Consider the following 26,991-nt stretch of genomic DNA (forward strand, 5'->3'; position numbering starts at 1 on the left):
TCCACCTTAGTGAGAATCTGAGATGTTATGAATTGTCCAAGTAAAAAAGAAGTGATGCATTTGAACAGCCAGCTCCCAACCTAGACAGGCATGGAGCAGATACAGCTTGACAGATGGATGTGCAGGCACCAGAGATCTGCACTAACCGAATGCATCATTTTCAACAGTAATAAAAAGCATTAAACTATGTGTGAAGTTTAGTGAGCTTGTGACATACAGTATTATCCTGGGAATATGCATTTTGCCATAGAACTCATCAGATATATGTCTACAAACTGTGCTGGAAAGGAAGAAACATGATTTATCACTCTTCACACTCTAGTACTGTCCTACTGGACCTATTCTGATTTTGATCTACAGCCTGTCTACAAAATGGTTATTACTCAGAGTTAGTCACAAGGAATATACAACAACTAGGAACGTATATGAGAACACTTCTTCCTAAAGCCTGTAATTTATAGGCTGGCTTACACCTGGAAAGCCCCAGAGTCAGAACCTTTTCTGCTTTTAAAAACTCCTTCCCAATGATGTATATTCGTGTTCTCCCCCCCAATATACATACATACATACATATATATACGTGTGTGTGTGCACGTATTTTTTTTTCCTTTTTGCATAGGAATAAATTGCGCTTTCAGCAAGCAGTTCTGGAGGTTACATGCATATTGGATGCAAAGAAAAAAATATTTAATTTTCACACTGGTTATAAATTTGCTGCCTTTAGTCTGATTTAATGTTCTCTGATGACTGCCAAAACTATAGCTCTAGTGGTTAGGTTGCTCAGCTCAGACAGAAGTGGAGGATTCATACATTTTACATAAGAGAGTCACCAGACAAAACCTTGTCACCTGCTCCTCGCAGTGTTGCACAGTGCCGAAGCACACAAGCTGTGACTTGCTGAGATTCCTCTCCTGCTTATAAGCTCTCAAATTTCACCTACATGACATATTAGACACATATCTCCTTTAACGAATGCCTGCCAATTGTTCTAGGTACCTACACCCTACGGTGTCACTGGGACGTAGCGTACCAGTCTTCTTCAGTCTATGCTGGAAGTTCTAGGTTCAGGCTGACCACTTTCTGGGCATTTCAGCTTTGGGGTTGACGAGGCTTCCTTCAGTTGGTATCACAACACAAAAATGCGCTCCTGGGTCAGACCTGCCTACGCAGCGCTGAATGTGGCCTCCTACAGCAGCAATAGGAGATGTTTCTGAGGGAAGACACCTGACCCTCGTCACGACCTGCAGTGCTTTCCTGGAGCGCTCCTCCAGGAGCCACAGTCATTGAATTAGGATGTTAGAAGACAACATCTCTCCTTACTCCCTTTAGTATTTATGGGCTTGCTGGTGAATTTGTCTAATCCTTTTTTGAACCTGCTGATACTGTCTGATGCCACAACCTCCAGTGGCAACAGGATCCACAATTTAATTCACACCGGGTACAATGGTACCTTACCTGTCTTAAGTTCATTTCCTTCCAACTGCAGTGATTAGTTCCAATATGGCAGGGTTTAGTGGTCAATGGCTCTTCATTCAACTTACCCACCACTTTCAGTATTTTGCAAACCTTCATCACAACCCTGCTCCCTCGAAACAGAAGAGTGCCAGACTTTTCAGTCACTCTGTATTTGCTTCTTTAAGTCCCACAGTGTATCAGGCTACTTCTTTAAGCACTGAGATGCCTTTAAAGAAGTTAGCCCTTAGAGCTGAAGTTGATTCATCTTGCAACAGCTTGTCATTCTTCACAATCTGCTACTAGCACTATCCTACCTGCTGGTCCTACCTTACCTATAAAGCAAGACAGAGGAACACAGAAAATCTTATCCCTGTTTTCTCCTTCTCTCTACTTTCATTCCCTTGCTCTAATGTATTGCTATGGTTCCTGTGCTCTGAGCAGATCTAGAAATTCCCATTCTGGGACAACTGATAGGTAGAAGCTTCCCTAAACATGGAAAACACAACAAAAACCCTAATTAAAACTCAGCAAAGTCTACCTCTGGGTTTTTCACTAGCTATGAGGGCAGAAGCACCCAAGCGTGGGCCATTGCTTCACCATCGATTCTGCCGTGCATGCCATGTTTGTGATGTGCTCATGACCAAGATCTGACTCAACATCACTGCACGTAAAAAAGTAGCTTTTACTCTGTCCACCCACTATCATTTGACATGTTACTCAACTCATGACAGATGCTAATAATGGCAGAACGTGTGGATTCGTTTTTGCATTATGACAGAAAAGGCAACTGATACCTGTAATGACACATTGCTGCAGATAGGATGCTGCATTTTCTATGGTGAGAAAGGTCATTACAAGTTATGTCAATTAAAAAATACTTCCTTCATAGAGGTTGATTCATCATTCCTGCATGAAGTCTCCAAGATCACTCCACTCTCCTTACCATTGTCCTAGAGACCCTGAGTTTGGAGGATTGTCATGCTGCTCACCTGGGCTGGCCACCTGCATTTTAGATAAGCAGGCTGGACTCAGCACTGTGTTACTCCTGAAATAAGCCCTTGTCTCTCTACTAAGTTCATCACAGTAAAGGCAAAGCAACACTGCAGCACTTTGATATTATATTTATTACATCATGTATGTAACAAAAACAAAACTACACAGACTACAGACGAAATTAAAGTAATTGTTCCCAGAATTCCTCCCTTCAAGGAAGGGCAGATGCTAGACAGAGTTTTCTGTTCAAGAGACCCCCTCCCATACATCCACCTACCAAACGCATTGTTAAAAAACAAAACAAAACAAAACAAACCCACTTGGTTCTACAAAAAGCAAGAACTAGCCCAGGCTGAGCGCTGCAGCACATTTTGGTTGGAATCATCAATAGGGGCTGAACTAACTGGGCCAGATGAGCTGGTGTCTCTAAGCTAGCACAAAGGCGCGTTTACAACACGGCAGCATGAGAAGCGGCAGCGGCCAACGTGAAAATCCCCCCGGCTGGCTTCCCCCCACGGAGTGTGGTACCACTGCAGAGGGTGGCCACAGCTCAGGGGCTCCAGCAAGGCTGACCTTGGGGGCTGCAGGTACCCTATCCACCGGGTGCCCTGGGTTGTGCTCTCCTGACTACCCAAGACTGGCTGAAGCATCTCCATCTATGCTGGAGCATGGGTTTGAGTATACGGAAGCACAGCCTGATTTTTTTGTGGCTACCCAACAAAGTCACTTAAGGAAGAGCAGAGTTTGGCCAGTGAGGTGAGCTGACCTACCTAACAAATAGCCTTCAGCATGTACACACAATACTTTCACATTAGATTAACTTGATACTGGCAACATCACAGAATATGTAAGAAGCTGGGAAAATGTTTAAATATCCACATTTTAATTACTGAAAGAGTTGATAACACAGAAATGAAATTTACTCATCCTGAAAAACATGTATTTTTTGATGGATCAGAATAAGCGTATATCTAAACATTTGAGACAAGAACGATACTCTTAATAACATTACTGTCAGCTGTTGAAAATTCTTAAAAGGTAAAAATGACGGAAAACTATAAAAGAAGACTAACCAAAACTGCACTGGGTAATTTGTCAACCTTCACAGCAGTTTTAAAAGTTAGTTGCCATAACAACAAGAGCAACATTTCATTATAATCACATTCACTGGTAATTCTTCTGACATTTTAAAATATAGTACCTTTAACAAAACATTTAGTTTTAAAATTCCACTCAAATATCTACCTTCTAGTAACTTTTCCTTCTTTCTGTTTTAAAATACGCCAACATTCATCTGAAACGTTATTAGAAGACTGTGAAATGTCAAAAACAATTATTCTGGCCTTAGTTATACTACACCAAGTGTATGCAATTTTATATATAATATGTATATACAGATATCTTAGACACACAACAAATGAGAGTGAAAGGTGATTTCAAAATTCTACTATGAGCAAGAAAACTAGTGTATGTAATACTGATGAGTTCCATATCCATTCCACATGGAGAAAAACAGAGAATTCTCAGACTCTCAAAAACTTAGAACTTTGATTTCATAGGATACCTTTGCTCCAAGAAATGCATCTCAGCTTTTTAGTCTTGTAAAACTAAAACAGAAGCAGACTGCTAATTCATGACATGTCATTGTTCCCGCACCAAATTTTGCCCCTTTTGCATCATCAGCAGCTGTAAAATCCTAAAGGAAGATGTGAGTGTCTGCACTGTCTTGAATTATATGGCATTATTTGTAATTAGCATGTGTAGGTTTGAGCTAGGCACAATTTATTCATTGCCACACTGGTTGTTTTTAACTATTTTGTTTTGTTTTCACTTAAAGACACAGAATTTGTCAATACAGTTTCATGCCAGCACACCTTTCACATTAGCTGAGGAAGACATTTTCGACGCTGACATTTCAAGTGCTCCTCAAATGCCTAGGAACAGTGATCTCCACAGGGTACAAGAAGCGTGACAAAACCAAGTGAGTCTCTGGAGGAAATCTGTAAGGAACTGTGTGCAAAAGCTGCTAAGCAGGTATTCAGCTCTAGCTGCAGGATTTGGATGGTGCTGACACAACCTTGCCCAGGCACTCTCTTGCTCTGGTGGCGGCCACTTGACACGATCTGCAGGGACTTGGATCCACCATGCAGGCCAGCTGCAGAGGCCATGAGTGCTCAGACACAACCAGACGGAGTTTTTCGCCTTCTTCTGAATGGGGATCTCCATCTCCTCATGCTTACTAGGCTGGTACTTGCCAGCATGCTTCTCCTCTGGGCTGGGACAGACAAGTCACGGCCGATTTAGTGCAAGCAAACAGGGTAAGTGATTTCTTCCTCTTTGCATCCCAGAATTTCTGTGGTTACATATGGATCCTTTTCATGGAGGAAGACGGGTCCAAGGGCTCTCCAATGGATCACAAGGGATTTACAGGCTCCCAGCATCAAATGTCATGTCAGTTCTGCTGTATCTGCATGGGTGCATATAATCTTTGCCCCAGAGAGAAGACTCCATGAACCCCTAAAAACTAGAGCATGAGATCCAGGCTCTAGTCTGTGAAAGAGGAGAAGTAGGCAATGAGAGCAGAAGAAGGATCACCTTGGATATTTCTCAAGTTTTCCACTCTTACAACCATGGGAAGATTGGCTGGCTAAGAACAGTCTTGAAAAAGAATTAAAGTGGATTAGGAAGCAGTGTGCTAGGTGAACTCTGATCAAGTACTCAAGCTGCTTATATTTTTCTAGCACAAATGCTTCACGGCACATTTAGAGATTTTGACTGTATGGGCAATATAGATGTCAATAGCATATTTCTGAAAAATATGCCACATATGAAGGAATCCCTCTGTGGAAACAGAGGCTCAGAACACTCTTCACAGTAAAAGAATACTCCTTGTTAATTCCTTTGCCTTCTTCCTTTAAAATATTCCAGTTGATCCTCCTTTAGGGTCCAGTTTTGCCTGCCTGCCTCAGGTAAAGCTATGTTTGACTTGTACAGGTTTCTGTCCAGGTTAAAATGACAGAAATAAGGGCTGAGGATCATCAGTTAACAAAAAGCAATGAAGTTCCACTGTCTCTAGTGTACTTACTAACTGGTACTTCAAAAATCTGGTCTTGAGATCCAATTCTTGCCTGGATTAATGACATGCTACAAGAAAGAGGTGTGAAAAAAACATTCCGTAGTATAGTTCTTCACATTAATAAATGATTTTAGATGCATGGAATAGGAGATGAAGCACGGGATGACAACTCTCTTTTTCCTTCTAATTCTTGTTCAGTTCCTAATCCAAGTCAAATGCTTACTCATTGCCTCTTTCCCTTTTTGCATCTCTTCAGATTCAGAAATTTATGCACAGAAATAAACTGCTGGGCACAGGTAATTGTGACTAAACAAGCAGCTCACTTGCCCCTTCATCTCCTGATGATGCAAGGCCATTGAAAGTAGTAAGTCATGGTCTGCAGACCTACGCAATTCAGTTTAAAATTTAAAAGCGTGATTCACAGAGTTCACAGACGAACGCAGCTTCTAGTCAGAGGCATCAAAGTTTTATAAGCAAAATGTTCTGCAAAATTGCACTATAGAACAGGCGTTAACTGGCATATATTCAACAGTGCTAAGCTGTCCACTGCTTTGAACTTGGTATGTTCACATAGTGGAAAAATGGCACCAAACTTAGCATTCTACATACACATAGGGCTAGTGCAAATGACTGCACATAGTTTTCTGGACGTCCTCTCTGTAACTGAAGGGTGATCATGCTTCATGTCTTATTAGTCAGTTGTCATTAAATCTAAAACCTACAGCCTAAGCTTGTTTTGGGTATTTATTCAGGGAAGGCATGCAAAAAAAAATTTTGCTTTTCTCAGAAAAGGCACAGGAAATTGCAAGACGTAAACAAACACTCCACCACCACTTCCCAAAGTATTTCAGTTCTAACAAACTACCAGGATGCTTCAAGGGAGTTGTGGGTCTCCTGTGCTCTATGAGCTCCAAGGCTCCCAAAGCAGCCTTCATGCTCCTGCCCCAACACCATTTTTCCTCTCCACGAACATATAAGAGCACCCAGCATCACAGGCAGCGTTGGCCGGGCAGGGAGAACGATGACTAGTAGATAACAGAGCAGGAGATGCTAGTCCTGAGACAACACTTCTGAACAAAAATATTTCCATTTTGAGTTAATCGCTGAATAAAACGGGAGCTCAACATTGCCTGGCCAGTTCCATGACTAACTACAACCAAGTGACAGGCCGTCAAACAACGATTAGCCATGTATCGCATCCTGTCCATCAACACGTCTTTAACACTGAGCAGTTCTGTGCCACGGACGAGCTCCTGCGGTTTGCACAAGGGCATTGCAGTATAACGCTCCGCAACCCAGGCCACAGCAGAAGTCACAGGTCTTCTGTTCTGCGCAAAGGACACGAATCAGGCACTAGGATCTGAGTAGATCTAAAGGAAAACCTATTTAGACGTTACTTCTACATCACAAAGTCAGTATTTTGAGTGTATACCTGGTTGGATCCGGGATCTGGTGGAAGGCAGCATCGTGTGCGTTTTCCCAGTGGTGATACGGAAAAAGAAAGTCTTTCTACTGCCAAGCCACATGATACTATCAAACATTTTATTCTAGGGCCCAGTAAAGTGTTGGTCTGAGTGTTTCATAGGGAGAGGAGAGGATCACAGAGGGACGGGTGGTGTAAAAGACAGCGTCACGCCGTTTCACCTTCATTTCACACCAACATGCTTGAAAAAGTAGGACCGCCATGGTACCGGGGTGCTCGCTGTTACTACGGCAAAGAGAGCACAGCTCACCCTCAAACCACACCACCCATTAAAGAACCCAAGGTGGTGGGGGGGGGAGTCTTTAAAAAGTGGCCCTGCAGCATAACCCTTCTTTGCTGTTCAGATGACATTTCCCCAGATGAGCTTCCTACTATGCCCTAAACATGCTCATTAATAAATGTAAGGTTGATAGAGCGTTAACCCAACTAATGATCCCAGCTCTTCTTCTCAGTCAAAGGTTTTGGGCTGCAGTTTGACTGAGCCTTCTAAAACACTTCAGTGAATTCCAGCGTGATAATGTTTTATGCTACAGAAATAAGTGCTTTTATCCCCACTGCTTTGGCAGTGGGAACCTGTTTTGGTGGCAGAGTCTCCCGAGCCGGTTGCTTTAGACTGCTGCAGCTGCGGCCATCTCCCTGGTCTCAACTACAACGAGGATTTTGACAGTCTGGTAAGTTATAAGAAACAATTGAAGCTATGTTACTTTTTATGCAATATACCACAGTGAAGTAATTTTTACAAATGACATACGCTTCAACACAAATTCAACGCTTCTGTTTTACAACATACAGAGGCCAGTTTGGGAAGCTTCTTGTGCTCTAAAAGCCATAAAACTGCGTTGTGAGTTACCCCCCTGTTTCATAAATCATTCGGCAAAGACAGCGAATGAGCGTCTCGGTCCCGAACGCTGCGGAGCCTGGATTTCACAGACCCACGGGGCTCACGTCCCCCAGGAGCCCAGCGAAGTACGGTTCAGGGCAGCGACCGCTATTGCAACCACAGCCCAGGGCATTTGGGATTAAAACAACCAGGAACAACGGAGCAACGCGTGCAATGTGCTGACCGCGCTGGCTGGCGCCCGGCCGGGAAGCCACCGCAAGAGAAATCGCTCCGCACTCGGTGCCGCACTTACTGCCTCACCGGTACCACCGCTGAGCAGCACAAAAACGGCTCAGCCCCACGGCCTTAGAAATGCTGAGGAGGTTTCGAAGTACTTTATTAGAATTGTGCACTCCAAGTCACATAAGGGGGGCTTTTTTAACCTAACTGGTGCCTCACAGTATTATGGTCCCTGTAATCTTCTCCCGAAAACTCACTCCGACTTCAAAGAATTCAGGATTTTGTGTTAGCAAACTGGGATAATTTAATATGCACTGCAAATGGCAGCATTTTTTTCTTCCAGGGAATTAAAAGTTTTCCTTTTCAAGGACAGTTATTATTAAATAGGAAGTGATAGCATTAAGAATGATGTAAGGAGATGGTGCTAACCGTCACTGAATGGTTTCCCATTGAAAATGTGGATATTTAGCAGAAAGAGTCCCTGTGCAGAAATCTAAATGGTTAAGTCAAACTTACAAGATGGATGATAGGAAAGACGGGAAGAACTTCCTGAGCTGATAACTTAATTTACTCAGTCTTATAAACAAAAAAATGCAAATGGAGACACCTTAGCAGATACCTTCTCCAGGGAAACAGAATAAATGGAAGATTTCAGAGAACTGTCTGCAATAGGGCAACTGGCAGTGATGCTACATGGGACAACAAACCAATCTCACAAGAAACTGCTAAGGCGTTTGTAGGGTAACTTTGACTTGATTTGATTTGCTGGACCGCACCACCTCCAGCTGCATCCTGTTCCCAGCAGCCGCTTGGCCCTGACGCTCTCGATAAATTAATCCGTCCGTCTGTAAAAGCGCTGCAAGCTGCTGCTCCTTCCCCGTCCTACACCACTTAGGACAGCAGAGAAAGCAGAAACGAAGGGAACCGGCTCGCCGGTGGTGGGCAGCATGGGATGCTGAGGGGCAACTGTGAACGCTGGACCAGCGAGTGTTTTCACTGGAAGTTTATGCTCTAAGGGAATTATTAAACACAAATTAGGCCACAGATAGCCATTATTGTTTTGTTCAGACTACAAAACTATTCATTTCAGTAAAATTCATAAACTCTTGCTACTCTTTCAGTTGCGTGATTCCAATAGCTCACTAAAGCCTGTTGGTTCTGATCTTTGCACCTAGAAAGGAAAAGTTCTCCTCCGAACACTTCTCCTTTGCTCATTTCTCCCCCTCAGAGATCTGCGTCTGCCGTGCCCTTGTGTTCTGGCCCACGCAGTTCATCCCATGGAACCGACATTTCAACAGAAAACGTATTTAAAAGCCTCTAAAGACAAATCAGCATCGTCCTCTCGCAATGCAGGGAGCTCGTCTACTGTATGCAGATCCTGCGTGAAGGAGAAAGCAAGCAAGCAAGCAACAGCAGCAAATCAGCTTCAAATTTCTAGAGAGGAGCAAAGCTTATATCTAATCGTGTTAGAAAAGCAGAATAAGCACTTACATTTTGAGCTTTGGCTCCACAGGTAAGTGAGTTACTTAGCAACATTATTTTTCTCCTGATCCTACCACTCTTTGTAAGTAGGACTCTGCTGAGATTGAATAAACTTGGCTGACTGGGTAAAATATGATATAAAATAAAATATAATATACTGGAACTATAACCAGTATGGATTCTATTTTGAATTACAGTGAACCAAAACAAGCATTTCATTTAGTAGAACTAGGAACAAACATATCATGAGAACGACCTGGAGACTTGCAGAAGCTGTAGCTACTGTGCTATTACTGTCATCGCATGCTTTTGCTGATGTGGAGAGCAAATGCAGTATATTACCAATTTTGTACGGAAATCCCTTCCACAGACTTTTTATTAAAGAGGATACACGGTACTGAGCATGAACAGGGATAAAATGTATCCTGAACAAATTCCATCAGGATGTCCAAGCAGATACTACTTTAGCTGCATGCGCAAGCTTGGGGCGTGCAGGTACATAATTTCCAAAGACTTCTTGCTGCCACCTAGTGTTCAGTGCTGATGATCACCGACAAAAAGAGCACAGGTTTGCTGATGTCAACACGGTATTTTGCCTAAGTGACTTTAGGGGTACTGCTGCAAGTTCAGCCGGTCCACACAGACCCAGGTAAAACAGGAGATAAAACCCCTCAGAGTCTACTTTACTCTGTCAGCTTTCTCAGCTGAGTCAAGTAGTCGAGCAAGGACTCACCAGGCTGATGACTGAAGCCCGGTAAAACATGCTCTTCCTATTCCTTTCTACAGGGGCTGTTCACTTTATTTCGTTCTCAGAAACCGGAGAGACATTACTGCTGCAGGAGCCACGCTGAAGCACCACCTCTGCTTCCCAGGTCCTCCTCTTGAGGCAGAGCCTAGCCTCTGTCACCAGAGCTTTTACAGGTCAGTGTAGAGACAGATTTGGAAGAAACTTGCTAAATAAGAAGAAAGTACTTGCTAACAGCTATGATGTCAGAAAAAGGCAGAGTGGAAAGAATCAGAAGAGCGCTGGAAAACTTCCAGGTGGTAAGCTGGGAGCTTGGATCATTTATCAGGCTGGACAAGCAAGAAAGAGGAGTTATGGGAACAGTTTCCTATAAATCTGATCTCGGGAACTAACTTCCATGTTAAAAAAAGAATGTGATTAGGCTGTGTCCTTGCTCAGGAAATAATCCCTAGCTTCTTTTAACTTACACAATGCTGTCTGAAGAGCCTATGAGAAAGGATTTTGGGGTTTAGCATTGACTGAATGTTCCCAGAGGATCATACTCCATTTTTGGAACTCTGATACTGAGATTTATATCTTTTACATGCAAACCTACAAGATGCTTCTTAAGCTCTAAAGCCAGATAGTCTGTCTTGGTAAATGTAGATAGCAAACTCTAAATTTACTTTCAATCTTTATTTATCATATTGCTAAGTCCTACTCGCCTGGATAAGCTCTCATCAGTATAATTAAAGCTTGAACATCACAGCCCTTGCAAGACTACTCAATACTCTTTAAAACCACAATAGTGATGCAAACAGCATTTGGAAATATTCTTCTATTAGATTGCAGAAAACAACTTTTACCCACAGAAGTCTATAATCCATATTACTGTTGTTGCTATAGGCCCAGACAAAGCAAATCCTTTCTCATGTGAGTTGTCCTATTCAAATCAATGGCAATGGTGGCATGAACAAGCTTATTCAGATGATGAAGGATATACAGACCATATTCATAAATCACCTTTTGGCAGTCAGCCAACAGTAACATCACTCAGGGGAAGAGCCCTATGAGTTCAGGGAGACCACTCACAGGTATAGATGGAAGCTCACACTGAAATGTTTGCAGAAGCAAGTGCTAAAAGCGCAAGCTCTTTCAGGGCGGTTTTAAAAGAGGAACACGATCAGCAGGCAGGTAACCAATTACCACCCCTCTTAGGCGGAGGGGCAAAACAGTCCACTGAAACCCTTGCTGCAGTGTTGGATGCACCTACATGATTCAGTGGGGAATCAAAGCATCCTTCCCTAACTAAAACCATCTGTATTAGAGGGACTCAGATGGCTTGAAAACCACATTTCTGCAAGCAGGGCATTACTTCTGCTGCCATCTGAGTTCATTTAAAGGCTACAAATAGGAAAATAGATTAAGAAAAACTTCTTTTGCTCCTTACAATATTTATTTTGTGTGGTGAGAGAATTTTTCAAACGGGCAATGCCGGTATTTCTTCAGTGTGCTGCTTATGAACCCTGCAGACAGATGTTGGTGTCTACAAAGCAACTGCAAGTAGACCCTCCAAACATATGTGGGTGAGCATGAGGGGTTTCTGATGAGGGACAAATAGACAGAAAAGCTATGCGAATAATTAATTTTCTCCTTCATTAGCTGAACTGAAAAACTGAGGAACATTTTGTGCTTTGAGTCAATCTGGAGTAATAATGATTCTGCTTTCTTGTCCAAAGGAGGCCCTAGAAAAACAATTTCATGTCAGACTGAATCCAGAACCTCACCGTTCAGAAAGTCAGCAACTCAACACTGTGAAGAACCAGGACTACCTCACCTATGGGTGAAGATTTTCTTAGAAAAAGCTGCAACAAAGCATTTTTGGTCGCCAAAAACATATTTTCTTCCATTTTAAACTATTTACATTGAAACTGTGTTTTCCATAAAATGAACTAGTCATCTGAAAAATTTCTTCCTATTTCATTAGTTAGATATATTCTCCCTTGTTGAACTAATCTTTGTAGGTATAAACAATATTCTTCCAATGAACGTATGTAAAAAGCTGTAATATTCTGAAATTGTACTATACAAAATAATACTAAGCGGTTCCACTATACACCACAGCACATATGAGAACATACTAACCTAGTGATACAAAACGTAACAGACTTTGAACTGTGAATTTCTCACATTTATTCACAGTGTAGCTGATATATATTTGTACAGTGATAGATTTCCTGTAAGATCACTTCAAATTGGAGACTTGGCCCTTCTCACACCAAGTTAATGTTAGAGTAAAACACATTAATCGACGCTAGGTGGCATATTTGTATTACATCTGTACAGAAAGAGGAGCATGGAAATCAACAGTTATACTGACATTTAAAATATGGGAAATCAAATAGCCCTCAAGAGTGAAGCATTGTCCCCGCATAAGAAAAAGCTTCTACTTAAACACGTTACAGTAGTTTCCACTGGCACCATGAGGCATCAAATGCATTCCTGATTAATGATCAATGTAAAGTCAGAGTGGGGCTGCAAATACACCTCTAACTGAAGGTAAGAACAATTTAGGTTAGAAAAATTTAGGTTGGGAGAGACCTCTGTAGGTCATCTAGTTCCACTTGTTGCTCAAAGCAGGAAAAACTTGAAGGACTAGTTGGGTCTCTCAGGGCCTTGCTTGTCCATCAGATTTTGACATCTCCGAGGGCACAGATTGTGCAGCCTCTCCAGCCCACTGCCCCAGTGCTCAACCACTCTCACTGGGAAGGTCTTTTCCTGCCACTTAAGATTTCCTCTGTCGCAACCTGCCGGCTCTTGCCCTTTTGCTGCGTGCCTCTGCCTCCTCCGCAGCCACCCTTCACACGGCAGGTTGCTGCAAGGCTAAGCCACGCTGCAGGCCCTGCGCTGCAGGCATGGGGTGCTCCTGCCGGGCAGCGCAACAGCACATGGGGACACCCACACTGCACACTTGCATTAGCCTGTTCTCCTTTGCCTCTTCTCATTCTGAAGAAAGCAGAGCAGGAGGTGGGCAAGCTGAGGGATTTTATCCAAGGTGCCCTTATAAAGCATGTAATTATAAAGTTTGAGTTGTTAAGCATTAATTATTAAGCATGTGGTTACAAATAGGGCCCACAAGGTGTCAGCAGCTTTCTTAGTTCCATCCTAACAGCACCAGAGCTGGAAATTAGCCCACTAGCATCCTTGGAGGATGGGAAGAGCAAAGGGGGAAAGCATGAAGTGTCTATGGAGGGGAATGGGCAGAGGGAGCAGTAAGTGGAAACAAGAAGACAAGGTAGGAATTAAGAACAGACACTGACATAACCTTCCTTTGCCATCTGGTTTCTGTTCAAAATGAACATGGGAAAGCTCTGGAGTAGCTTCCTGAAACAAATCCTCTTGATTTCAGTGTTTAAAACTCAAATGAAGCCCCTGGAGTGGCAACACAGATCATGTGTATTAGACACTTCTGCATGGGAGTTGTTACTGGCGGTCAGGTCTGCACAGGAGGACTGAAGGGCTGCTACACCTGAGGGCTGTGCTGCCATTCAGAGAGACCTGGACAGGCTGGAGAGCTGGGCGGAAAGGAACGTCATGAGGTTCAACAAGGGCAAGTGCAGGGTCCTGCACGTGGGCAGAAATAACCCTGGGCACCAGTACAAGCTGGGGGCTGACCTACTGGAGAGCAGCTCTGCAGAGAAGGACCTGGGAGTGCTGGTGGATGACAAGTAGACCATGAGCCAGCAATGTGCCCTTGTGGCCAGGAAGGCCAATGGTCTCCTGGGGTGCATTAGGAAGAGTGTTGCCAGCACATGGAGGGAGGTGATCCTGCCCCTCTCCTCAGCCCTGGGGAGGCCTCATCTCCAGTACTGTGTCCAGTTCTGGTCTCATCAGTCCAAGAGAGACATGGAGCTACTGGAGAGAGTCCAGCGTAGGGCTACAAAGATGATGAGAGGGCTGGAGCACCTGCCCTATGAGGAACGGCTGCGAGAGCTGGGCCTCTTCAGCCTGGGGAAGAGAAGACTGAGGGGGGATCTGATCAATGTGTACAAGCACCTGAAGGGAGGGTGTCAAGGGGACAGGGACAAACTCTTTTCAGTTGTCCCATGTGACAGGACAAGAGGCAATGGGCAGAAATTGAACCACAGGAAGTTCTGCCTGAACATGAGGGGGAATTTCTTCACTGTGAGAGTGACGGAGCACTGGAGCAGGTTGCCCAGAGAGGTTGTGGAGTCTCCTTCTCTGGAGATCTTCAAGGCCCACCTGGATGCAACCCTGTCTAACATGCTGTAGGTGACCCTGCTGAGCAGGGAGGTTGGACTAGCTGATCTCCAGAGGTCCCTTCCAACCTTACTGATTCTATGATTCTATGCCCTGTAAAAGCAGAGAAGGACCAGGACTGTTCATCATGGGTTGTCTAGAATAAGGTGGTCAAGTCAAAACTGGCAAGCGAGCCAGTGGGAATGAAGCTCCGGAAATGTGGAAGGGGAAGCAAAATCCCCGGAGCCCAAGGCTCTCCAGCTGGCATGGAGGTCTTTAGCCAGGCAGTATTATCCACAGCCTGAGGAGATGCCCAGAGCTGCCATAAAAAACGAAGCTCTTCAAGCAAGAACCGTTAACTGTCCACTCTACAGCAGCACCGTGGGAGGAGTAAGGAGAAAGAAATACCTACGGAGAAGATGATGGAAGAACTGGGGTAGGGAGGGAGGAGGAAGAGAGATCAGGATAACTACTATTTTTTTATGTCTGAGCTCTGCAGTGGGCAAGGCTTCTGAACAGTTCTTTATTTCTAAATCAACTTTTTTTTTTTATTTATGCAATTTCCTCTGGGAGGAAAGGACCAGGGGTTAGCAGGTGAGATGTGGAAATTTCTGTCTGCTTGGCCATAGCCAAGAATCCCTCCCCATGTTGTTTGATGTCTTGGGGTAGTCATCACACCTGTGCACTGTCTTCTGCAAATGTCTAGTGACCTCCACCCATGCTGCAAATGCATATACCTACAGAAAAAAAATGGTATCTTAAACAAGGTTTGGATTTCACTGCTCAGAATACTTTAAGAGGCCAAACACAATTGGGAAGGGGAGGTAAAAATCCACTTTTTCTTCTGCTAAAATATGAAGTAAATAGAAGCTTTAATTTTCATGTCAGAGCCATTAAAAAGGGCACAACCAGTAACTTAATTTCTAATTTTTACTGTGGAATGCAGTCAAATACAGAGGCTGAAATATAGCTGTAGAAGCTTTAAAAGGTTTTAAAAATGATAGTTAACTTTGCAGTATTGATGTGAATGTTTGAGAGGCAGCAGTAAAGAAAACTAAAACTACGGATAAGACAAACCATATAGATTAGACCTCTGGAACATGAGGATGGAAGAGAGACAGGCCAGTGACGCTGGGGTCGGTCCCATTCGGAAATTCCTACCAGGAAATTCCACACGTGGTACTACACCAGGTCAATGAACTACCTTAGCACAGGGCATAGGCCACTGGCACAGTCAGTGTGTATCCTAGCCCAGTCATGGGCATTCAAGGGTATTTTGGTGAACTGATGCAAAGCACTTGTTTTCTCCACGTTTAACACAGCTCAAACCAACACAGCATAGAAAAGGTTACCTCCCTTTCGTCAGCAATACAGCACCCATGTCAAGCTCATGATCTTGCTCTGCCCTTGCTAGCTGACCACCACCTCTCTGACAGCAAAGAAAACCCTACTGCATTGCCATGTCTCAGCTATTCGAATGACTTATCTTAACATGTTATCTTAACATCCTGCCCCTCTGCTCAGCTCTGGTGAGGCCTCATCTCAACTCTTTTCAGTTGTCCCATGTGACAGGACAAGAGGCAATGGGCAGAAATTGAACCACAGGCAGTTCCGCCTGAACTTGAGGGAGAATTTCTTCACTGTGAGAGTGACGGAGCCCTGGCACAGGTTGCCCAGAGAGGTTGTGGAGTCTCCTTCTCTGGAGATCTTCAAAACCTGCCTGGACACAACCCTGTGTAACATGCTGTAGGTGACCCTGCTTGAGCAGGGAGGTTGGACTAGATGATCTCCAGAGGTCCCTTCCAACCTTACTCATTCTATGATTCTATGATCCCTCCTACTCCTTGGTTTTGAGGCATCTCCAAAACACCGTGAGGAAATTCTCGCAGTCCACATGCCAGGAATGGGTCATACTGTGAAACATGAGAAGAGGAGGACAGGTGACCGGCTACTGCTGACTGGTGAATGGAAGAGAAAAATTCAGGAAATGCATGAAATTATGTTACATGACCATGAAGGGATTTATCACAGATGTATTCATGGTTGTAGGACATATGGAGGTCTGTATAGGGAGGTCATTACTCCTCCCACCATCAAGCAGAGAAAAATAGTTGGCTGCATGTAGTATGGTAGTTGGTTGCCTCTCTCCTTGCTCAGGTGCAATCCTATCATTACATTATTCTCGAGTCAGGATCTTGCCCACAGTATAGATGGGTCAGATTACCCTAAAGTATTGTCAAAAGAAAAGCGATGGAAACTTTATGAGCAAATTAGTACAGACATCAGAAGAACAGCCTCCATACTGTGTTTTTCATTAAAAAAATGGCATTTTTTTCTCCAATAGCTTACACAGCAGTGACAAAGATCGTGTCATGTGTTCCCAAAAGAACATGATATTCTTGAAGGGGGAAGGCCTAGAAGAATTATAGAATCATAGAATTGGTAAGGCTGGAAGGAATTAGCCTCCACATATGCGCTAAGAGAGCACATAAACACTCATAAGAAAAAAGGGGAGGAACTAAATGGGAAATGGCCTCAAGGCGAGCAAAACAGAAATACAAATTTTACCTGATGCAATGCAAACACTAGATCTCACCTTTGGTTAGATATAAACGGATATAATACCATACTGGAGACAAACACACAAACATGAACCCTAGGTATACAGAGGATAACTAAAAAGGGCTGAAACAAGCAGACTGAGGGCCTAAAACTAGGATCTGAGAGTTCATGAAATGTATCTTGCGTACAAGAAGACAGAGGTGACTCACATTTTTCATGCAGAAAAGTTTTCAGTGAAAAAACAACCTTTTTCCAAAACCACCTCTCTCCCCACCACAAAGCTATCAAGAGCACTGTTGCTTTCTAGTCTTCACAGTATTTTCTGCCATGTTTTCCTGGTTCACGTTAGAATTCGACACACACAATACTTCGCTGCTATCCGGGTCATCCACGCTGAGAATGGAAACTCCATTATCGTCCTTCCGTGTGTTTGAAAAGCAGGAATTTTTGCAGTCAGTTCAGGTTTGGATTCAAACTCTGATATTGAAGGGCGATAACCCTCTGATCTCTGAAAGGCAGAGGCAGTGCAACGAGCCTCCCTGCCGCACGGGGCACCCCAGGCGTATGGAGGCCACGGCTCTGCCTCTTCATCTTTGCTGCTGCCTTTGAATGTATGGCAGGTCATTTAGATGGAGAAGTGAGTTTATTTATCATTTATGGGTTTTACCAAAGGGATACCTTATTTCTCAGTGCACAGTATGTATCATCAGGTCCCATTTGCTTTGCAGACTGAGCAAAAAGCAAACAGTACCGACCGGGAAGGCTGCAAATCCTGCGTAAGTCAAGAAAAGTCTTTCCCCACCTCTGCTTAGGCTTTGGATCAAGCCCAAAGGGAACAGTATCAATTCTGTCCCCAAACCCAACAAAATCCTCTGTCAAACTCTGCCTCCAGAATCTGCACGACTGTTTAGCCTCAAAGGAGTAACTACTAGCACCAACACTTCTGCCTCACACAGTGTGTATCGTCCATATTGAAGTAATTAAAAAGGCAGCAAATTTAGAAACGCAGAGTTGCAACGTGACAGAGCTGCCATAAGACCTGAAACCACTAAATGGACTAACTCGGGACTAATGCCTCAGCCTGAGTTAATATGGTGGTGACACAGAACCCACTTAATTATGAACCTGTTTCAGCTGCACCTCAGTACATTTACAAGCACACTAATTAAACTATATTAAAGAAAAAAAAAAAACATGGAGAATATCACGAGTCTGGAGCCTAAGTGACTATATCACTTTCTAACAGAACTAAAGATAGAAGTGCATGTGCACACGTGTAAAAACTTATCTGAAGGAAATGTTTATCCTGTATTACTTTAACAACATCAAACACTTTCAGTTTTAAAGTGGCCACAACTTAGTTTAGCTCCATAACTTAAGATATATCAAAACAAAGTATGTTAACTTTTAATGAATACGCAGTAGAACTATTTCTTACAAGGCTAAAAGCAAGCTCTCAGATTACAGTCACTGCCTCCCAGCTGCTATTAAAACTAACCTTCCCCCCCTCAGCATCACAACGGAGGCCTATTTCAACAGGCTCTAATTGAGTCTCAGATAGAAAAAGTAACTAGAGGGTGAAGGCACAATTTTTTGTGCCTTGCCGTCTTAATCACATTTCCTCATTTAACTACACCTTCAGAGTGGGATTAACTGTAATTTCATTAATCTGCTTCAAAAGTCGCGTCTTCCGCCCGGTCGGACTATCGTTCCCGCGGCAGCCCCCTCGGCGAGCACGTCGGGGCTGCGGCGAGCCCGCCTCGGGGAAGGGCGAGCAAGGGCTCGAGCCGGGGGCCGTGCTTCGGCCCGGCCCCTCGCTGCTGGGACGCGGGCAGAGGCCGCCGGGACGCTGTGTTCAGAAGTGGGCTCCCCACTGCAGCTAGGCAGTGCCAAGGCAGATGCGCCCGCGTTAAAGCGACCGTTTCGGGTATACGGACAGACTAGCAGGAACAGAGAGTTTCTTAGAAATAGCCAATAGTGATTTTTTTCTGCCTTGAAATGCTCAGCTACTCATTCAGGGCTCGATCCTTCCCAAACCTCTGAGTACACTGCTTCACTACAACGATACACACCAACTGGGATATGCATATGTACATTTGCAGGCTTAGACACAGATTTATGTTGCCTACAGGGTGTTGATAAAGCTAATATATTTTAAAGCATTTTAAGCTCACAGATTTACGGCTCTGGAATTGCAGAAAAAGAGATGATACTGCCACAAGATAATAAAATGAGTTTTTCATCTTTAAAACATCTTTATTCACTCATGTCAAAATACCTAGGGATATTCTGGTGCTAAAAAGGGCTGTGGAATACACCTGCTTTTCTCCACTAGTAGGCAAAGATTTGCCTGTTTTTTAAACCCTCATTATTCTGGGCATCTATTACAGAGTAAGATATTCTATCACAGCAAAAAGTCAAGACTTCTCTTTTACCCTCCGCGTACTGTAGCAATGCCTGGAAATCCTGATCAGTAATCCCAATCTTTAGGAGCAGGCAGCAAATGCAAATTTAGCAAAGAGCATTTACCAAATTTAAATACTGGGCTCTCAGGATTATCTGATTTTCCCTTCACGGCAAAAAATCCACATGAATTTGAAATCCTAAATTTATTTTTCGGTTTAATGACAAAGTATGTGTGAGCTCTATGTGGTGGGCAGAGTATATGGTAACTGCCAGCACGGCAGGTGTGATTTACTGGGGCATTAGGATGAAGAGCCCCAGAAACATTGGTGGGAAGGGACTCCCGGATGCTTGTCCAACCTCCTGCTTGGAGCAGGACTACTGGTAACATTAAATCAGGTCAAATTTGTCTAGCTAAATCTTGAACCTGCAAGGATGGAGATCCCACAGCCACACTGGTTCCAGTGGTGTACCAGCAGCCGAGTAAAGTTTTTTTCCAGCTACCCTATCCGAATCACACCACAGCCTGTGGCTATTTCCTCTTGGTTTACCACCTGCCACCACTAAGGAGAGCTCAGTTCAATCTCCTTCATAACTCCCCTTCGAGTAGCTGCAGGTTGACATGCGAATTTCCCGGCCACGCTCTTCCTCACACAGCCCAGTATGCAGTTTGCTCCATCTGCAACGAGAGCACGTGCTTAGCTCATATCCCACCTGATGTCCCCGGATCCTTTCCAGCAGAGTTACTGCTTAGCCTGCACCGGCACACGGGGTTCTGCTGCCCCAGCTGCCAACCTCTGCCCTTCTCCTCGCTCAACTCTCTGAGGTTTCTTTTGGCCCAGTTCTCAAGGTTACAAGGTCTCTCTGATCTTCAGTTTTATTGACTGGTGCATCAACAAATCAGCAGTGTGCACAAATTACTGCAGATGCGCTCTGTCTCCTGTCACTGATGAAGACACTGAGTGATATCGGCCCCACTACTGATGCTGGTGCTCTGCTCACCAATGGCTACCAGTGGATGTCAAGCCATGGGGTGCCACTACTTGATCCTGGCAGTCCAGCTAGCTTCTACCTCCCTCAACATGTTGTACGTGCAGGTACTGAACACCTTTAATTGACTGGTCTGCTCTCATCCCACAAACTGATCTTCCCTGAACCCATTCTCAAGGCCAGGCTCCCATCAGAGCTCCTATAGCCATTCCCTTTCTTTTCCCCACATTGTGCTCTTCCCTTTCTCCCCGCTCCCAACTGCCTTTGCCTAAAGCATCATTCTTAAATTAATTTTCAAGGAGCTTTATACTGCAGAAGAGTATTGTCTCAAGCCTCCATCGGGACTTGTCGCTTTTTCTTCTATAGCCTGAGAGCATACCAAGGCATGGCCCCTACCAGCCCCGACACCGTGATGCATGCGCTTCTGGGACATTTTTAAAGGTTTTATAAATATAACAGCTAGTTTTTTCCTTTCAGTCTCAATATTAAATATTTGTATTTGCAGCTCTATCCATATCCTGGCTTTCCCTACTTCCCGTGAAAACAGCTATCTGGGACTCAGATAAGCTCAGGCCGCTGACTACCTGTCACCTCACTCTAACCTTCCCTGTATTTCTAGCAATGGAAACAATAAATACATGGAAGAGGTTACATCAGAATAACCAGATAGTCTTTTGCCAGATTCAGAACTCCAAGACTTGGTTGCAAATAGAAATAGGGAAACTGTGTGGCAAACGATGGCCCAGACTCTGTGGCTTATGATCATGCGACTTGCTTTGCCTGGGCTGCATGATAAAAATGTCACTGGGACTCCAGCCAGAAATGACCACCCACCCATCCGCTTTCAAGTGCAGATTTGGGGGTTTTGGACAGAGATCAAGTACAACTTTCGATTCACTTTGGAGGGCACAGCAGTACTGCTTCTACAAAGCGAAATGCACTTAAAGCTATCTTTGGAAATTCAAAGGTGATAAGAAATAGAGGCTCTGTACAATACCTTCATAGGCGCAAGCTGGATAGGAGTGATACATGAGGGGTCCACCATAGGCTTTGGCCTGTTTGCTGTGTCTGCTAACAAGCTGTGCCACTGCTGAGGTAGTCCAGTGAACTTCTGCTCTCGGTGATCAAATCCAGTGTGAACCCGATGTTCAAAGTTAGAAGGTCCAGAAATTTCAAGCCTTTTCTTTTTTTTTCCAAACATGGTGGAAAAACCTGGAGAAGTTATGAGGAAACAGGAAAGAAAGGAAAAAAATCTTTAAACTCTGTTTCTGTCTGCAGCCATTCTCTCTACCGTATTGATTATTTCAGTATACATTAATAGCCTAACCCTTGCATGAACTTTACTCTACAAATACTCTCTTTGAGGTCTATGTAAGGAAAGTTTGTCTGACCTCCTATCACAGAATCTGAGATTTCAATTAGCCTGCTCTCTAATATATGCATATTCATATACCTTAAGAAATAAGGAAATGCCCAGGACCATCCCCAGGAGAAAAGGTCTGAGATCCTACCTTCTATGCCTCTGTGTGCTGACCTACTCACATGGGACACAGTCCATCAAAGTTCATAACCCTGAGCTTTCTGTACCTGCTGAAGCAACATACAGTTTTGCTTAGGGACAAGATCAAGATTAGCCAAAGCCTAACATGGTGGAAGAGCAAACACACAAAGAACTTGCAACGTAAAACTATACACCAGATCTTGGTGTAAAGACAATTCATCCCAGCTGAGATTCTGGTCCTTAAATGTTCATATTTAGATTTTACCTAGCAGAAATGAAAGGAGGATTTATTCATACACCATCTCAGTGATACAAAATAGACAAAGAACTTGGATCTAATTCTATCCTGTCCTAAGTACTTTCATCTGCTTTTGTAAAGGGTTCTGCTTACCCATGATATCAGCTCATATATAACCACGTTGACATGGTGTGACCTGTCTTTTGGAGAGAAATTATTTCCTGTGAGAAGTGAGTCATGCGTTGAGTACCAACAGCTAGACAGAGCCGCACCCCCATCGCAAAGGACGATGCGGAACATTACTGGGAGGGAGAATCAGTCTTGTGTGAAGCACCTGCTTTTATGCCCGTTGGCGGGAGCAGCTTGCTAGCTCCCAGCTAGCAAATGCAGTTGGGAATAACAACAGTAACAACCCTACTCATTTGGGAGAGTGGAGGAGTAAAGAGCAGCTTCTTTGCTCTACAAGTTATTGTGTGGGAAGCCTGTCTGGTCCTTGCGCAGGCTGTACAAAGGGAGAGCAGCCCTCCACCACCACTGGCTCCCGGAGTACACCAACACATGCACATCAGTGAGCAACAGGAGACCTGCAAAGGAAGCGTGGCCTTCCCAGCTTACATCTCACTGGCAGGTACCTAGTTGGACCTGGCCTCCCAGCGAAGCTAACCTTTAGGGCACTGGCTTGGCAGACAGAGCTTTTTTTTGTTGACACATTGGTTATTATGTATTGACAACAGTACAGATCTGTTTGTCTCAACCTACTGTTAATATCCTAGGAGGGTTCAACCAAAGGTATCTCTAGTGAAGGAAATCCTCCAGAAACTACTTGCGTTGTGAACTCAGATGTTTTTTGCAATCAGTGTTACAGCATGGTACCACCCCTAGAAGCTTAGAGCTCAGCTGAACTTAGGTTTATGTTTCAAGGACTGGGAGAGCCTTTCCTCATGGAAAGGAGAAGGAGCTACTCTTACTACATGTTTACCAACACTGGCACTGAGCTCACCTAGCTGGTGCGCCGTAGCCAGCAGCTGGTCAGAGGTAATCAATCTGAATTGTCTCTAAAATATTTATTCTGATTCAGAAAAATTAAGAAATACTTGTCAGTTTGGGAACTTGCTCCACACTTGGTTCTTATCATGCCTTTTGTGACAATTTCAAATGCTTTTCATTGTTTCATGGTTCAGCTTTGGTCATTCCTAGGATGAATGTTTGAGTTTGCCTTTTTCTTTAACTTTTTGATTCTGTAGGTGCAACAGTTGGAGAAGAGAAACCCAGTGAAGAAAAGAAGGTCATATTTCTGCTGCATAACAGATAGGATGCAAATCAGATATTTATTCTATTTTCTTTCCATTCATCAGTTTATTTAAAGATTAGGTCCATTATTTGGAAATTGATCCCCAACTGCTTGTTAAGTTCCCTCTGTATTTTTGCAGATGTCTGTCTCCCTTGTGCGTTTTTCTTCAGGCAGAGCAGACCCGTATCTGTTAGCCTTTCTTCACCAGTCTTATCTTCTCAACCTCTCACTGCTTATGTTCCCCGTCTCTGCACTCCCCACAGTCATTCTACCCTGTTTGACATGGGCTGCTCTTTAGTCTCTCTCCATCTCTTATTACCTCGGGCATCTTTTTCACATTCCTCTTCTGAAAGGTGTTATCACCTTGCTACTTGCACCGTTTTCCAGTTCCCATACTCTGTGCCACTTTTTCCCCCTCTTTTTCAACAGCACACCAGTACCATGCAGTTTCTCAGTGCTCAACCATCCTGCTGCCACCGGTCTGGATCTGGTCTCAGTCAGGCTCTAAGAAACCAAGACCCCAATTATAGAAGCAGAAGTGTTTCCAGTCTAATCCAAAGTTTTCATGTTTAGTGCCCATTCAAAGATTATTTTAAAGACTCAAACTGCAGCCTGCAGTTTTGTTAGTAGCTGGCATTTGCCATTCATCAGTTGGGCTCCACAAATCATAGCTGGCTTCAAATCAATAGGAGCGGATTGATTTCATTCAGCGTCTGGGATTTGAATCTATAAGGTGCATTGGAGCCACATTTTAAACAATTGGTTCTAGAAATGTACTTCTTTATATAATCAATGCCAGTATTTGCACGGTTTCAAAACAGCATGTAGGCACTAATGCAACTGTTAGCTGCTTAAAGTTCTCTGGAGCCCCAAAAGACACCAGATAAAACAAAGTAAGCTGGCAATGCAGCAGCACTGTCATTTTATTTTAATATAGTGAAAATTAATTCAAGAAGACATTGCTTTCTCTTGGTTTCAAATTGCTTTTTGTTAAATTGCTCTCTTCTGTTTTAATACTATTGCAGCTAGAGGTAAATGCAAAATCTGGCCCAGTGGTAGCTATCAGCATGCAGCACCCCTTACTTTCTCAGCAGAATATTTTGGTCTTGATTTTGACATTAAGGTCATGCTTTCACAACGGGGAGTTGAGTATGGAGTATGGGCAAGTGGGCCTTCCCTTCAGACTGCAACTCACGCTCAGATCAGCTTAACTCAACCGTGCAACTAGAGCTGGAGAGATGGAGCTACTGGCACATCACACCATGAAGGACGAACTTGCTTCCCTGCAAGGACCCAACTCAGCCATGTGGGTGAAGACATAAGTGCTATGTATAGCTGTGGCTTGAGAACAGCTCCTGCTGGCCTCCTAGCTGTGACCGGTGGCTGAGGAAACCTGGCTGATGATGGCCACGTTCCCTCACAGTGGGTGAGAACGGCTCTGGACAGTGCAGCCTGAAGAATATGAGTAATAAATGCTGTGCACTGGCTTTTCACTTCACTAGCTAGCAGGGTCTCTCCACTTCACTGAAAAACAACACTGACTTTTCCTTACCCTGGTTCCTTTAAATTACTATTATTAATATACACAATAATTCTATGGAAATTTCATTTCCCTGATTTCTCTCAAAGAAGAGAGCCTTCTATGCAACTGTAGGCATAGATACAAAATGTTAGAACACCACACATGTAAGTGTTTTTGTTTTGCTGAAAGCAAACATTTTGCTGGATTTATATTATGCTCAAATTGAGGTTTGTGAACAGAAGGTTAACTAACAATTAAAGCTCGGATTGGAGCTGTGTATGCTCTATACACAAACTGATCCTGGGCGACGGTGTCTGCTGGGTGGATGGATACTACAGGTCAGAACAGGTTTTCAGGGGAAGGGCTACAGCTGCAACTCCCAGAAACTCCTCAGATAATGCAAGCACCCTGTTTCCATGACTATGAAATCACAGGCACATCTGCACCAGTGCAAAACAATTGCTGATGTACAGGCAATAGTTGTGTGGCCATATTGGAATAATTCAATGGACATATTCTTAATGCATTTTCTGAATTAGTTACACAATTTTTTTAAAGTACATTTTATCAGAAGAACAACAATTTTGACTTCTCCCTCCTTTTCCAAGCAGAATACTGAAATAGAGCCACCTCGGGAATGCATCTGAGGGTGTGAACTGGGGCCAGTCAAGCTAGTGAAATCTCCTGCTTGTCTAAAGAGCCCTCCTTCAGTTCCCAATATATCCCCAACAATGTGGTTGTCATCAAACCTCAAAAAGGAGAGATGATTGATTCTTTTTGTCATATCCCTCTTGATCCTCATTTAATCAGGTGAGGAAATAGAAGACGTTCTGGACAAGTGAATAAGCGAAAAAGCTCTCCAAGGTCTACAAACAAATTGGTTTGGGAATAAGAGGTAACTGCACGTCAGCTGCTAAAGACAAAGATAATTGACCTCCCCAGTCACCCAGGATGCTGGAGATAACATGTGCAAGGCCAACATGACCAAATTTCTAAAAAGAGTGCAAAATGCATCCTATTACCAAAGATGTTCCGTCACTCAGAACTGCAACTCTTCTGCTGCTGTGGCAGAGCACAGCATTAGTTCCTGACAACAGGAAAACATCCCACAGACAGCCAGGCAATCATCTCCATTTAACAGAGGCAAAGTGACTGCAAGGAAGCTATGCAGGGCTGCCAGGGCATGGTGATCTCTTGCTATCCTTCTCCGTGTCGGAGTGCTCACGGTTAACCTAATTCTTCCTAACAGCATCCAACAGTCATGAACAAGCCAGTTCTCTTGGCAGATGATGTGTTTATGTCCGGCACCTCCTGTGCTCACCCCTACAGAAAAAGAGGAAATGAGAGCTGTGACATTCCTAATTTGTTACTATTTTTGTTATTTTTGTTGAGATGAACACAACCAGGATACCTGTCCTCTATTCTTTGTTTGCATATGTTTTGCTAATAAATAAGCTGGCTGATTTCAGCAACGCGTACGTGGTTGCTACGAGGTGATAATCAATGCCAGAGGGCCTGGTGAAGCCTAACATCTACTACTGATGGCATTGGTCTTGAACTAGCTCACTGCTGTGGATATAGTGGGATATTTCTATAGCTGGACTTCACTTATGCTGAAATGTGCCAGTAAGCAGTGCACTCATTTTGTGTCTATAAATGGGAATTTTGGAGGACGCAGCCCTTCAATTACAGTAACCAGAGAGTTTAGTAAGTGTGATATCATAAAATGAAAGGAAGTCTGTTCCTGATTTGGAAAGAAAGTCATGTTTGCATTGAAACTGCTCTGCTGAGGAGTTCCGCTAACCTGCAGTCTAACCGTGACATAGAGTCCAGAAAAGACACTCTTTTGCTTTACAAGAAAGCAGCAGGTATAAATACACCATGATTTCATTGAATCCACACCAGAAAGAATACAGAGATGACACTTACTGGAGCAAAACATAACACTGAT

At 43.7% G+C, this 26,991-nt stretch overlaps 1 protein-coding gene across 4 annotated transcripts in view; it reads right to left on the reverse strand.

Annotated features, from left to right (window-relative positions):
• PAK5 (p21 (RAC1) activated kinase 5) overlaps positions 1 to 26,991 on the reverse strand; it is a 136,118-nt gene that overhangs the window by 41,335 nt on the left and 67,792 nt on the right. For 3 of the 4 annotated variants that reach the window (XM_062571543.1, XM_062571542.1, XM_062571540.1), the window contains exon 2: positions 21,486 to 21,700. In XM_062571543.1, coding sequence (XP_062427527.1) covers positions 21,486 to 21,689 — 204 coding nt within the window. In that variant the 5' untranslated portion in view covers positions 21,690 to 21,700. Of the gene's footprint in view, positions 1 to 21,485; positions 21,701 to 26,062; positions 26,097 to 26,991 lie in introns of those variants that run through there. The other variant, XM_062571541.1, reaches the window with a different exon arrangement.

This window comes from Rhea pennata, chromosome 3 (assembly GCF_028389875.1).
Source record: "Rhea pennata isolate bPtePen1 chromosome 3, bPtePen1.pri, whole genome shotgun sequence".
Classification (NCBI taxonomy): Eukaryota; Metazoa; Chordata; class Aves; order Rheiformes; family Rheidae; genus Rhea; species Rhea pennata.